The sequence below is a fragment of the Ostrinia furnacalis genome, unplaced genomic scaffold (assembly GCF_004193835.3).
Source record: "Ostrinia furnacalis isolate ACB-3 unplaced genomic scaffold, ASM419383v2 OfSCF1126, whole genome shotgun sequence".
In the NCBI taxonomy this organism is placed as follows: domain Eukaryota; kingdom Metazoa; phylum Arthropoda; class Insecta; order Lepidoptera; family Crambidae; genus Ostrinia; species Ostrinia furnacalis.
In genome coordinates this window covers 746,510-761,639 of record NW_021131365.1, presented here as the reverse complement: position 1 = coordinate 761,639, position 15,130 = coordinate 746,510, and the positions used below count along the sequence as shown (strand labels likewise).

General features: G+C 43.0%; 1 protein-coding gene across 4 annotated transcripts in view; it reads right to left on the bottom strand.

Annotated features, from left to right (window-relative positions):
• Positions 1-15,130, bottom strand: part of LOC114351285 (prion-like-(Q/N-rich) domain-bearing protein 25) — a 46,244-nt gene that overhangs the window by 1,633 nt on the left and 29,481 nt on the right. For all 4 annotated transcript variants that reach the window (XM_028302439.1, XM_028302438.1, XM_028302437.1 and 1 more), the window contains exons 3-7: positions 12,211-12,345; positions 9,773-9,910; positions 9,246-9,375; positions 5,901-6,037; positions 3,402-3,598 (exon numbers count right to left, since the gene is read on the bottom strand). In XM_028302439.1, the coding sequence (XP_028158240.1) occupies positions 3,402-3,598; positions 5,901-6,037; positions 9,246-9,375; positions 9,773-9,910; positions 12,211-12,345 (737 nt within the window). The remainder of the gene's footprint in view (positions 1-3,401; positions 3,599-5,900; positions 6,038-9,245; positions 9,376-9,772; positions 9,911-12,210; positions 12,346-15,130) is intronic.

Below are 15,130 nucleotides of genomic sequence, written 5' to 3'. Positions count from 1 at the left end.
GATCGAACGCAAATCAATTTAATAAGAGGTCGTAAGTCTGAGGGGAGGCCTTACGACCTCTTTGAACGTCGCTTCTAGATCTAAACATACTTCCATCATACGACTAACATGTTGGGATAAAGCATTCAATGATCTAGCTATTGCCTCTATTGAGGCAGTTCATATTCTGACTACCGTAGCGTACAGTGACGATATCTACTGTGCTTCCTAGAATCAGACTTGGCGAATTCCCTACCTCGTCCCTCCGGCACTCCTGTCCCGGCCGCCGTCTGTGCCAGCAGCGAGGCGGATCTCCGACCGCGTGCGCGTTGTAAGAACATGCGCACGCGCCGCCCAAGCACAGCATGGCGCCGCGATAGTACCCCCTCCTGCCACTACAATAAGGTTCATATTCTTACCTCGTCTCTCCGGCACTCCTGTCCCGGCCGCCGTCTGTGCCAGCAGCGCGGTGGGTCTCCGACCGCGTGCGCGTTGTATGAACATGCGCAGGCGCCGCCCAAACACAGCGCGGTGCATCACAACCCTCTTGCATATTGTTACTACAATAAGGTTCATATTCCCACCTCGTCTCTCCGGCACTCCTGTCCCGGCCGCCGTCTGTGCCAGCAGCGCGGCGGATCATCAACTGCGTGCGCGTTGTATGAACATGCGCAGGCGCCGCCCAAACACAGCGCGGCGCCTCCGATACGCCCGCTCGCGTACGTGACGTCATTGGAGGTGGCCTAGCTCCAAATTGACTTCCACATACTTTGCTAGATGGACTCAGTCTACCCTGTGCTATCCATCGCTCTATTCGTATCATTAATTGAGCATTATATCTCATACTCCATACCTCAGTTCGTCCTAAAGTCTTGCCAGGAATGTTCAGCGATGTAGCTTGGTACACTATGCTTGCATTTGTCACTTAAATTAGGGTTATGTAAGTACCTATCTTGTCTCGTTGCAGTATCAGCCAGGGTTGTCTTTGTTGGAAAACCCAGAGAATACATTCAAAAAGACTATATTATAATTCCTACCTCGTCCCTCCGGCACTCCTGTCCCGGCCGTCGTCTGTGCCAGCAGCACGGTGGATCTCCGACGGCATGAGCGTTGTATGAACATGCGCAGGCGCCGCCCAAACACAACGCCGCGCCTGGATAGTACCCCCTCCTGCTACTACAATAAGGTTCATATTCCCACCTCGTCCCTCCGGCACTCCTGTCCCGGCCGCCGTCTGTGCCAGCAGCGCGGTGGATCTCCGACCGCGTGCGCGTTGTATGAACATGCGCAGGCGCCGCCCAAGCACAGCGCCGCGCCTGGATAGTACCCCCTCCTGCTACTACAATAAGGTTCATATTCAAACCTCGTCCCTTCGGCACTCCTGTCCCGGTCTCCGTCTGTGCCAGCAGCGAGGCGGACCGCGTGCGCGTTGTAAGAACATGCGCAGGCGCCGCCCAAGCACAGCGCGGCGCCGCGATAGAGCCCCCTCCCCTCAGCTCTACGTGACGTCACTTGCAAGGTTGTAATGGGATTAACGCTTGGTTGCGTATTGTCACTAAAATTTTTACCTCATCCTGGAGCTCATCGGTCATAAACCTCTGTAGATGTGTATCTTCAGTGTCATCCAGGGTTGCTTTAGAAGCCCACACAGTAGATTCAAGAATACTATCTTCCTACCTCGTCTCTCCGGCACTCCTGTCCCGGCCGCCGTCTGTGCCAGCAGCGCGGTGGGTCTCCGACCGCGTGCGCGTTGTATGAACATGCGCACGCGCCGCCCAAGCACAGCATGGCGCCGCGATAGTAGTGCATCACAACCCTCTTGCATATTGTTACTTCAATAAGGTTCATATTCCCACCTCGTCCCTCCGGCACTCCTGTCCCGGCCGCCGTTTGTGCCAGCAGCGCGGTGGGTCTCCGACCGCGTGCGCGTTGTATGAACATGCGTAAGCGCCGCCCAAACACAACGCCGCGCCTGGATAGTATCCCCTCTTGCCACTACAATAAGGTTCATATTCCCACCTCGTCTCTCCGACACTCTTGTCCCGGCCGCCGTCTGTGCCAGCAGCGCGGTGGGTCTCCGACCGCGTGCGCTTTGTAAGAACATGCGCAGGCGCCGCCCAAACACAGCGCCGCGCCTCCGCTACGCCAGCTAGCGTACGTGACGTCATTGGAGGTGGCCTAGCTCCAAATTGACTTCTACATACTTTGCTAGATGGACTCGGTCTACTCTGTGCTATCCATCGCTCTATTCGTATCATTAATTGAACATCATATCTCATACAACATACCTCAGTTCGTCCTAAAGTCTTGCCAGGAATGTTCAGCGATGTAGCTTGGTGCTCTATGGTTGCATTTGTCACTTAAGTTAGGGTTATGTAAGTACCTATCTTGTCTCGTTGCAGTATCAGCCAAGGTTGTCTATGTTGGAAAACCCATAGAATACACTCAAAAAGACTATATTATAATTCCTACCTCGTCCCTCCGGCACTCCTGTCCCGGTCTCCGTCTGTGCCAGCAGCGCGGTGGGTCTCCGAACGCGTGTGCGTTGTAAGAACATGCGCAGGCGCCGCCCAAACACAGCACGGTGCATCACAACCCTCTTGCATATTGTTACTACAATAAGGTTCATATTCCCACCTCGTCCCTTCGGCACTCCTGCCCCGGCCGTCGTCTGTGCCAGCAGCGAGGCGGATCTCCGACCGCGTGCGCGTTGTATGAACAAGCGCAGGCGCCGCCCAAACATAGCGCCGCGCCTCCGATACGCCCGCTAGCGTACGTGACGTCATTGGAGGTGGCCTAGCTCCAAATTGACTTCCACATACTTTGCTAGATGGACTCGGTCTACTCTGTGCTATCCATCGCTCAATTCGTATCATTAATTGAACATCATATCTCATAGTCCATACCTCAGTTCGTCCTAAAGTCTTGTCAGAAATGTTCAGCGATGTAGCTTGGTGCACTATGCTTGCATTTGTCACTTAAATTAGGGTTATGTAAGTACCTATCTTGTCTCGTTGCAGTATCAGCCAGGGTTGTCTTAGTTGGAAAACCCATAGATAAATACACTCAAAAAGACTATATTATAATTCCTACCTCGTCCCTTCGGCACTCCTGTCCCGGCCGCCGTCTGTGCCAGCAGCGAGGCGGATCTCCGAACGCGTGAGCGTTGTATGAACATGCGTAAGCGCAGCCCAAAAAACAGCGCGGTGCATCACAACCCTCTTGCATATTGTTACTACAATAAGGTTCATATTCCCACCTCGTCTCTCCGGCACTCCTGTCCCGGCCGCCGTCTGTGCCAGCAGCGAGGCGGATCTCCGACCGCGTGCGCGTTGTATGAACATGCGCAGGCGCCGCCCAAACACAGCGCCGCGCCTGGATAGTAACCCCTCCTGCTACTACAATAAGGTTCATATTCCCACCTCGTCCCTTCGGCACTCCTGTCCCGGCCGCCGTCTGTGCCAGCAGCGCGGTGGGTCTCCGACCGCGTGCGCGTTGTATGAACATGCGCAGGCGCCGCCCAAACACAGCGCGGCACCAGGTGCGCGTGCCTCCGCTACGCCTGCTAACGCGTCGCACTGCACGTCGTATTCACACGGCTCGTTCAGGGCTTTTACAGCTGTGAACCAATTGGGGCATTTGATTATATCTCAGGATAAAAATAGTTGCAGACGCACTTGAAATATCTGGAAATAATTTTAAACTGCGCTTGCTGGTACATAGCCTCTATTTTAAAACCTTCCTACCTAGACCTATTGGCCCTCAGTTTTGTGTCTTACCTATCCACTTTAAGGTGGCGGTTCGCATCGCGGTACGTCACGTTAGGGGCCATCCATAAAGTACGTCACACGAATTTCATGATTTTTTGAGCCCCCCCGCCCGTCCTTGTCACAGGTGGTCACATTTCTGAGACCCCCCCCTCCTAGTGTGACGTCACATGTTTTGCAATTTCACATCAAAAAATTATTAAATTAAAACAGCAGTTCCGAAATTAGTTTTATTTCCATTTAAATTAAGTACTTTTTTTTTTATGAAATCAACATCATATCAAATATTTANGTGTGACGTCACATGTTTTGCAATTTCACATCAAAAAATTATTAAATTAAAACAGCAGTTCCGAAATTAGTTTTATTTCCATTTAAATTAAGTACTTTTTTTTTTATGAAATCAACATCATATCAAATATTTAAAACAATTAAAATGTGATGTCCCGAAACTAAGGACCCCTCCCACCCCTTGTCACACCATGTCACACTTTGTCGACCCCCTCCCCCCCCCTTTAGGTGTGACGTACTTTATGGATGACCCCTTACTTGACTTTAGATAATGTATAAGCGACAGTCCGCAAGCGAGACAGAGACAGACAGGTCTCTGCCTTAGTCAAGTAACGGTCGCGGTCTCTCGTCTCGGTCTCGCGTCTCGGTCTCCTGTCTCTGTCGCGATGCGAACCGCCACCTTCAGCTTGCTAATACGTCGGGCTATGTTAGCTATGTGGAGCGTGTGACGTTCCTCCTTCACTTCAGAGTTGTCAGACTCAGGCTTGCGCATTATAACTAAAGTCTGTTCGCCGAGAGTTGATAAATATTATGAAATGTCTTGCAATAGCGACTGTCGCTTAATTATCGCATTCTGTATGGCGGGCGTCGTTTGTCACAACGCGCACTGAGTACCATGGTACGAGCCTTGCAGCTGTCGTCAAGCGCCCCGGCCGGCGGGCGGCGGCGGCCACAGCGTGACCACTTTTAGTAGATTTCTACTTTTTTGGTATTTTTGAGGCAAAGAGAACGATGATTTAGTAGTGCGAAATCGTTAATATATTTTGGTAGATAATTGGTATTTTTAGAACATTCTTATAAATGGTAGTCCAAAATTAAATTGTAACCGAGCCGAGAATCCAGGCCAAAAAAAAGGCCAGGCCAATAATAATCTACCAACTTTTTCATTATATCGACAAAAATAATTAGCGGGCCGCAATTTATAATGAGTTTAGAACCTCTGATATTTTTTTTTATCAACTCTCGGCGAACAGACTTTAGGTCATATCACTCCCCGCCCAAAATCGAATTAAGAAAAATACAGCGAATTCAAAAAACACCCAGTTTTTACCCAGTTGTGGCAACTCCTACACTCCAGTGCCAGGTCCGAGACCCGAGTAATGTTTCTCGGATTTTCTTAGAATGTATATTCTAAGAAAATTACTCTGTATAGAGTGGAATTTTGTAAATTGTAATGCCACCTGGAGAGAAAATACTCTTAAAATTATAGATAGAAAATTTTCCTCAAAGAAAACATTCCTTTATTTTTGAAAAGAAATAGAACTGCATTCAAAGATTTCCAAAAATTTGCTTGCCACACCTGGGAAATGAACCAACTAAAATCTGTTAAAAATTACACGCTGTATTTTTATTGCATCGATCGTTAGGGTTAAGTATAAGGATTAAATCTCTCTAACAAACTTGTTAAATTAAATGAAAGGAAAACCATGAAATCTTAAATTATTTTAATTATGTGCAGAAAATTGTATGGTATTCTTTTCAAAAACAAAGGAATGTTTTCTTTCAGTAAAATTTTCTATCTACAGTATTACGAGTACTTTCCCTCCAGGTGGCATTACAAAATTACACCCTGTATAGCAGTCTTTCCCAAAGTGGGCGATAACGCCCCCTTGTGGGCGCTGCAGGCTTAAAGGGGGGCGGTAAGAGACCCAGAAAAAAAATCGGGACGTTGTGTAGAGGCTTGGGAGGCGTCATCTACTAGGAGGACTCTTAGACACTGACTGAGCTCGACTCTTGACTACAAAAATGGGGGGCGCTAAATAATAATTTATTCTCTAAGTGGGCAGTAGACTAAATACGTTTAGGAACCGCTGCTGTATAGGCTCTCACTTCTAGAGAATAAGTATGCATAAAGCAACTTACATTCGAAACAGGAGTTGGTCTCATTATGAGCCACCCAGTTGTCCCGGCAGCGGCACGTGCCTCTACACTCCAAGCCTGGGCCTGCACACTGGAGCTGGTCTTCGCACTCCTCGCCCAACGTCGCATCGCGGACACACCTGGAATCACGAGATAGAAAATTCATAAAAATTAAAATTAATAAAATTAATAAAATTCGTTTATTTTGCAAATAGGCTTTTAAAAAGCGCTTTTACACGTCCCAATATTAACCCTACCACTGCTTTGGGACAATAAATGGGCCAGTGCTGAGAAGAAGCAGCGCAAGAAACTCAGTCACTATTGTCAGCTTCCTTTTCAAGGTTTTACAGTCTTTAAAATATACAAATTATAGTCATAAATATTGATGCGAGCTAGGTAGTTAAACATTCCAAACATTTTTATCTTTTATATAATCATCAACTTTATAGTAGCCCTTTTTCATTAAGGTGCTTTTGATATGTGCTTTAAATTTATGAATGGGCAATTGGGCAATTCTACAACAGTTTGTGGTAANGGCAAAAAGTTTGTTCTAGAAATGAATTCGCCATCCTTTAATTATCCGAAAATGATACTACACTTGCCCTAATACCCATAGTTTTGAAGATATGGGCCTTAAAGTGAAGCGCGGCGGAAGGAAACTTGCCCCCCCTCCCCCTGCTACCACAGGGGGGGCTCCCGATGTCTACCGACGGAAATCTACTCAGGAGCACCCAAAGAACCACTGTTGCAAAAATGAGCCTTCTATACCAAAGTGGAGGGGTTCTTGCACTAAATTCCCTACTATAGAACAGGAGGGCGATTTTGTAACGTCAAACGTCAGCGAGACGTCAGATTTGCTTTTGTATGCTCTGTCACGTCATAATATGTCAATGTCACCCCTCCCGTGCCGCTCCCATACCTCAAACACTGACTCAGTTGTGACAAACATTGAGTTATAATGTACTACGTACTAGAGAAGACATGTCAACTAGACTGTTTCTGGCATGCAAACAGGTCCATGGACCGAAATTCAATTAGTATGTGCTCAGCGGTTGCTGTGACAACACGCTTGAGTGCAGTTTTGTTTTTTGAAATATGCCATCCTATAGACGAAAATACTGTTCAAATAACTCCAGATACATATTAAGTAAAAATCAAGGAATGACTTTTTACCATTAAGTTGTACATTTATGCACTTTAAAACACTAATTTAATTTTAATTTGTTAATTACAAGGCGTCACCGCGGCGGCAGCCATTTTACGAAAATTTCAAAGAATAAAAATCGCAGACTTGACACTGACGCATAAATTAGTATACGAAAGGAAGGTTAAATACAGCAATAAAAAGATTTTTTTAAAGATTATAAGCACTTTGTATTGCACAAATTACTAATAGTCCCGTCCAGCCCCTTGTGTTAAGCTAAATAAGCTTGGGTTACGGGTGGGCTCACACAATAGTCGTGCGGCATCATGGATCAAACTTGTTTGAATCTCACTGCTGTTGTTCGTATGCGACTGGTTAGTTAGTAAATCACCCTAATTATTGACACCTAGCTCACGAGATAGGCTAAAATTATAATAATTGTACAGTGTGTCTGGTCACCAGTGTCCGACCCGTTAGGGCGCAGTAATATGATCAATTTAATCGACAAATCCAGTATTAAAAAATTACAGCTATTTTAATTTTTTTAGTTTCTGAGTCCGGATGGATTCATTTATTTACCAAATCTACCGATGTACAGGACCTATGAGTATAAAAGTGATTCGTTCGACAGCTGAAAAAGTAAGCAATACGTTGTCATCAAAAGCTTCCATTTAAATTTCTTAGAAACACTTGGTAAAAAAAATGATGCTTCTTTTTAGATTTTTCAATGTTACAAAAAACTAGAAAGTTTTACATTTTTAGATGCACTAAGTCATTACCTAAAAACTGATATACCTTGGCTTTAAATCAACTAGTCTAGGTGCTAGCTACACAGGAGATGCAGCGGTGAAAAGGAGAGGTGGGAATAGTCCCGTAACTTCTACCTCACAGCTATTATACGTGTACTCAACCACTGAGATAGTTAACAATAGAGACAATAAAATAACTGAAAGTTTCTGACTTTCAGTTATTTTATTGGTTCTGGAGTGAAGGCGTGGGTCATCCCTAGCTTTGTTCCTACCGTGACGAGTGGGAATTTTTCTAAAATCTCAAGATGGACTGACTGAAGATAGCAGGAAGACGCTGGGTGCAGGCCACTATCAACTGGGCGATGTGGAAATCATTAGAGGAGGCCTTTGTTCAGCAGTGGACGTCCAGTAGCTAAAATGATGATGACGATGTTTCCTTACAGTATCCAATTCAATAGGCAGAAACTAAACGTAAACGAAGTGTCGCCTCTGTAATGGTATCATTATCTATAACTCATAATATTTCGTGCGCTGTTGGATGACAGTTTTAAACTAGAGATGGGTAATTTTTTTATCGAATTAGAAAATACCAGTTAACGATTCTCAAGGCGATTATCGATTACATTAGATTTTAATCGGGAAGAAAAATAATTAATGGCTTAAGCATCAGTATGAAGCCCATACGCACTTGTAGCACAAGTAACACGATTAGCCTCAGTCCCCTCAGTTGTGAATTCGGAATGGCCAGTTGTAATTTTAAAATCGCATCACAGAGTGAAGTAACTAACACCAAAAAACGGCGGAGCGAAGTGATTTCGAATGTTTCAACTGCTACGTTTTGTCACTTGTCTAGGAGGGCTAATTTTAGTCTAAGGGAGGGGAGCTTAGATTACATTACAGGAAACGCACAATATAATAAAAGAAAATAATGTAAGTAGCTGAACCTTTTTGCTATTGAGCACCATGAAAATTTAACACAATTTAGCCGATTTCTTTATTTTCACAATCGATTCACAATGTCTATGATGAGGCGACCGCAGGAACGTCACTATTCGTGCAATCCTATCAATGAAGTACGACATTTTCTGGTGCAGATTTTATCGCCATAAATTATGAAACTTGATAGTCATGGATTTGACTGACAGCTGTCCGTCAAATTCCCGCCCCGCACCCCGCACTGTACATATTTTGTTCGCGATGTCTGTTCTATACGTAGTAATATTACTTCAATGGTGACAAACTGTATTTTCCTATATTGTATTGGTTTCATTCTTCTTCTTTCTTTTGGAATGTTCAGCATTTTTGTGCATGTTTTACTGTCATGATTCATGAAAATGGTCGCTCAAATGGATCTTCAATTTTTTTGCCATTATTCACATTCGTATCGTACTTATGTAACTTTTAATAACTATAACTTTAGTTTTTTTTATTTCTATGTTCATCTACTTTTCCTACCTCGTCCCATTATCCCTTGGGCTGAACTGAAGCTGGCATGTGCAGTACCCTCGCACGCAGAAGGCTTGTCGCGGCGGACCAGTCTCGCCCAAGAAGCAGTTCTGGTCTACCAGACAACGCTCTCCGACCACTGTAATCATAGATTTGAAAAGGTTGAGGCATGTTATGCAAGATCTAAAAGATTGTTTAGGAACCATTATTAAGATGTGTCTATTGCTGATTTTGTCTAAAATAAGCAAAAGCCTTAGGAGAGGCCTTTGTCCAGTTGTGGACGTCTTTCGGCTGAAACGAACGAACGAACGAAGCAAAAGCATTTACGTTTTTCTACTACTGGGAGCTTAAACAACTTAAATTTCTTCATGGAAGACATAGTATACATTACAATCACATCACCTGGCGTTACATCAGTACATGCAGTAAGCAGCTATCACACTTGCTAAAGATGTAATGAACTCTCAAGGTTGGCATCCAGCTAGAGATTGAAGAACGACTAGATGGAGATGATAGAGCAGCTGTTTCCAACTTACCAGAAGTCTCGTAGCATCGGTCATCCTCTAAGTGTGCGGTCGCGACGCAGCCGCACACGCCGCCTGCGCACTCCGAGTGCACACCGAGGGTTGAGTGACACTGGATGTGCTGAACGCACTCCTCGCCGCTGCGAGCCTCTGGAATATAATAGTACAGATGAGTTCATTCGTTCGTTTCAGCCAAATGACGTCCACTGCTGGACATAGGCCTCCTCCAAGGTTTTCCATAATGAACGGTCCTGCGCTGCCCATATCCAGGCTCTTCCCGCGACCTTTACCAGATTGTCGGTCCACCTAGTAGGAGGCCTGCCCACGCTACGTCTTCCAGCCCGTGGTCGCCACTCGAGAACTTTCCTGCCCCAACGGCCATCGTCTCTACGAGCTATGTGCCCCGCCCACTGCCACTTGATTTTAGCAATTCTGCGGCTACTTTGGTTCTCCTGTTTGGTACAGATGAGTATAACGGGACTATTCCCACCTCTCGTTCCCACCACAGCAAGTCGTCCCAACCTCCAGGATCTACAGCATGACCGCCAATAAAACCCAACCAGTGAAGGTCAAGTTTGATGAAGATGAGTATTACCTAAGTTTGTCGCCATAACAATGATATACAGAATGTGTGTGGGTAGTTTGAGGTATAGCCTGTTCCTCTGTGATTGAGGATTCCGGATTAAGCCGCTTCCACCATCGGCGTTATCATCACTTCCCATCAGGTCAGATACAGGCAAAGAGATTGTGGATTGCGGATCAAACGGGCTTATGGACCACACCTATTGGTAAGCAATTACCACTGATATCTGCAAAAACAAAAGAATTGCCGTCCTTTTTTTAAAAGTATCACGCATTGCCATAGGTACACTACGTCGCACACCCACCCCCAAAGATGTTGTGTGATAGATTGAATAAGCTTATTGAGTTGTATATGGAAGTACCTAAAGCTGGGTTTTGAATGCCACATTTCCCAGATCATTCTTTGTCAGCTTATTGTCATGAATCGCAAGTATCGCAACGTACCTAAATGCACTAGCCTTCAACATAATGAATGATGACATGCCATTCGGTTTTTAAATGAGTCCACTTTTTCTGAAAAGTCATTGCATAACTAACTATAATAATTTTCCGTAGATTTCTCACGTCTTTATTTTTTATCTCGCTTCTATTACAACACTCGAGATGTTATCTTGTAAAGTATAAGCCTAACGATAATTGATGTCGAAATTAGTGATATTAAAATTAGAAGATACACATCTGAGCGTGTTTACATGGTGATTTAGATAAAAGTATTAAGTTTTAGACAAGTAATTAGAGCAGGTGTACAGTATTGTGATTTAGAGTTCCGTACCACTCCGGATTTTAAAGTGATCTTTTGTCTTTTTATCAATTTCACCTTACGAATGGTAGCCTAGATAGGGTTGCCATTCGTCCGGGTTTCGAAGGCGTCCGGGGTGCGTCCGAGTGGGGTTTCATTTGGAGTCCGGGCTTAAAAATTTCATTTTTAGGCTGATGACGGGCAACGCGAGGTTTGAAAAAACTGGTTGACAAGTCCGGGTTCTGGACTCCAAAATCCGAGGTTTGCACGTGTCTTGAGATGGCAACCCTAAGTCTAGACAAAGTAACAAGCCTTACGTGAATTAATTTCAACATTACAGTTGTCACGTTTGGAGCTTTGTCCAGGGGACAGGTATCAAAGCTTCATTCTACCTATTGTTCTCACTTTAGGTTAATATAAAGACACTGATCGATCATTTTAATTATCTAGAACCAGCTGAGCGGTTCCCATATTATTGCTAAATTGAAGCGTGTAACAACTTTTTCTTGGTGGTGGAAAAGATTTCACCTTCTAACCACAAGCGTTTTATGTCACAAACACATTTTTATTTTTATCACTTTTAACTTTCATAAGTGCTTAACATCGGTGAACTGTTATAGACTTGGAGATAGCATGATACATTATTTTATTATTTTTTAAAGAAATTCTTTATCGGTCCACGCGGGAGAGTTCATAAGTCTATGCTTTTCACAGGCTTGATGATATTTGACCCTTTAACCGCCTCTGTGGTAAGACCACCTGCTTCAGAGCCAGAGGTCCCGGGTACGAATCCCATTGGGGGCAGATTTTTCCGTTCAGTGTTCTTATTCTACTTGCACCACATGACACACATTACTTTTACAAGCTAAACAAAGCCTTCAGTTCAATTGTAAAGGTTCAAAATGGCTTACCCTTCAAGCATCCTTTATGCCTGCTGTTGACCGCAGCATTACATACGGAAGATGCTAGTTTAAAGTCAAAAGCCTATTCGTATGTCACCAGGTCACAGAATGGCTTACCCTTCAAGCATCCTAGCATGCTGTTGACTGCAGCATTACATACACACGGAAGATGCTAGTTTAAACTTAAAAGACTCTGTTCAAATGTAATAAGGTTCAAAATGGCTTACCCTTCAAGCATCCTTTGTGCGTGCTGTTGACCGCTGCATACACGAAGCCATCTTTACAGACGCAGTAGCTGCTCTGCCTGCAGAAGGCGTTGTCGGGACAGTCCATATCCACGCTGCACACATTGCCGGTTCTTCCTGAAAGATGGAGAATTGGTACATTGGTAAACGGTAATGGATAATACAGAAGGGCAAATTATAGTCACTGGACTAGATTCGGAAGAAGCATTTTGGTGATTGAACACAGGAAACAATAAATCGAAGATAAAACGTTTCTTTCTAGCACTGAAAACAGAGTTAGTTTTTCATTTGCAGGAAATTATGATTTTAAGTAAGGTACCTTTGAAATCAATAAATATGTTAGTGATGTGGTACAGTTTCCTTTGCTTTGCAAAAATGATATCATGAACCAGTGATATCGTAAAGTTCTTTATGCTTTACCTAAAATCCATGGGTCTACCCATAGTGTAGAGTTGCGTTTTAACAGCTACTAATAAATAATCTACTTCTCTAGTGGTGTTAACGATATTGCGTATCAACTTATGATGCCAACTGTACTCGAATCTCATAAGTACCTAGTGTTAGCATAATTTATTGCACAAGTATTTCTACCCAAAGTTTTCTCGATGTAGAGACTATGGCTACTCTAGTCAATAGGTAATTAATTCAGACTCGATGGTCTAGCTCTAGATTCTCTAGGGTACCTTTGTTTATTTAGATATGATAATGTGCTAATTATTGCTGCCTAATTAACAAACAACAGCCCACGAAGATGACACCTACGCCATTGTCATAGTCATTGTGCCACCAGAAGCACAGAAGTGTCAATAACAACAATAATAACAATGAGTGGTATAATAGAATTAATTCTTGACGAACATATTTCCGCATTGTTGAGTCATACTAAACTAGTTTTTAGTTACCTACTTTGAGGTCATAGCCTCTAGCAAAATAGAGTGATAACATACGCAAGGTAGTATTGACAATAAAGTGGCCAGAAGTGAACTGAGTGATGTAGGTTGATGATGATGATGATGTATTGTGATAATGATAACATCACAGCATAGAATAGAACGAGGTTAGGGTCCTTTGATGTTAAAAGTTTCAAAATCAAAATTGTCTTTATTGGTATAGACTCGAATTAGTACCTACTTACAAATCGTCAAATGCTCTTAAGGAGCCTTTTGCCCTATCAGCGTTTCGAGACAAACATTTGGCGGCAAGTGTGGAGAAGTTTGAGATACAATGCCAAAAAACGCTAATAGCTATAAAATCCACATAGATCTATAATTTCTTTAAAGAAGCAATAAATATTAAGCTACATAATATAAATTAGATTGAACTTTACAGTTTAATGCCATACAGTACCACATTTTTCTCATCAACTCCAGTAAAATCAAATACGATTCAATGTAATCCTAAACATCAAAGGAATAAGATCTGAATTATTTTATTATTCTAAACTCTATAGGTACTCCAATTTAAGGCTATTGTTCGTAAATATTGCTAAATCATCTTTTCATTCATATCGCACGCGGTTTTGAGTCTTATTGGCATTGTAATATGGATTTGGAGATGAAATTATTCTGTCTGAAGTAGGTACGGTGTGGTTCAAATTTGTAAGACAAATTGATCTTGGAGATTACTTGATGAATGTTTCACGTCAACAGATCTACTTATCCTTTGTAGGAACCGATAGAGGGCAAGAGTGAATGACCAGCCTATTTTATGAAGTTTATTGAAGCTTTGGATTATTATTATAGCTTAAGACTATTTACTTGTTTCAAAATGTATAATTTCAAAATGTTATATACCTACTCGTATAGTTCTTTCAATAAAATGAAGCCTAAATTCTCCTGCTAGGCCAATCTAGATTTTAGATCAACGACTTCAGTGTGAAAACGTAATAAAACTGAAAAATGGTTATTAAACATTACTGTTCATTAACCTCAACCTGATATATTGTTATCTATTTAGATAATAATATCTAAACAAAAGAAAACTTAGAGCAATATTTACAGGGGCATACCTGTAGATACGCAATCTGGCTTTTACTGTAAACTTATTAAGATTGAAAATTCAAAGGACGACATCAAGCTGAACAATATGAGTTATCTTAAGAACGTTCGTTCGTTCGTTCGTTCGTTTCAGCCAAATGACGTCCACTGCTGGACAAAGGCCTCCCCCAAGGTAAAGATCTTAAATGAGAGCTATCTATATCTTTAATAGCGAAAGGTAACTAACTCACTCATCACGAAATCTCAGTAACTACAAGTGCTAGGAGTCTCAAATTTTGCATGGGGGTTCCTTTTAGAACGTAGGTGCTCACTAAGTTTTGTATTTTCCACGCGTACGAATTCGCGGGCGGCCGCTAGTTTTTTAATAAACCTGATGTAGAGTCGACCTATGTTTCCTCTGTCTGTTGCTATCCATTCGAAACTGTAAGTTACAAACGATGAAAAGAGCTTTACAATGTGTCATCTTAATGAGGTTTAACAAGAGCGATTTTTCAATAACCCTGACGTAGTCGACCTCTGTTACTATTTATTTAAGTAAACAGCAACTGTTTACCCATTTTTCTGTTGATTCAAACCTTTACATAAATATTTAATACATCGCTGATGAAGTGGGAAAGAAAAATAACAGGCAGGAGTAATGATGCGGTGTTTTGGCAGATTCTGCGAAAATAAGGCCCTATCCCGGTTGTTTGGGTTGAAATAGATCCGTCGTTACTTTTAAGGGTCGGGATTCGGGATTGTTTTAGGATCGTTATGGATTAGGTAACCTTTTGTTGGAGAATTGATGAGAATTTCTCTTTAGTTGGCACAACCCGGTTCAGTTAACTGCACAGTGCGCACCAATCAAGTTTGTCTCAGGGAAAAATTAAACTGCATTGGATCAAAGAGGTGTGTATTGAAATCAT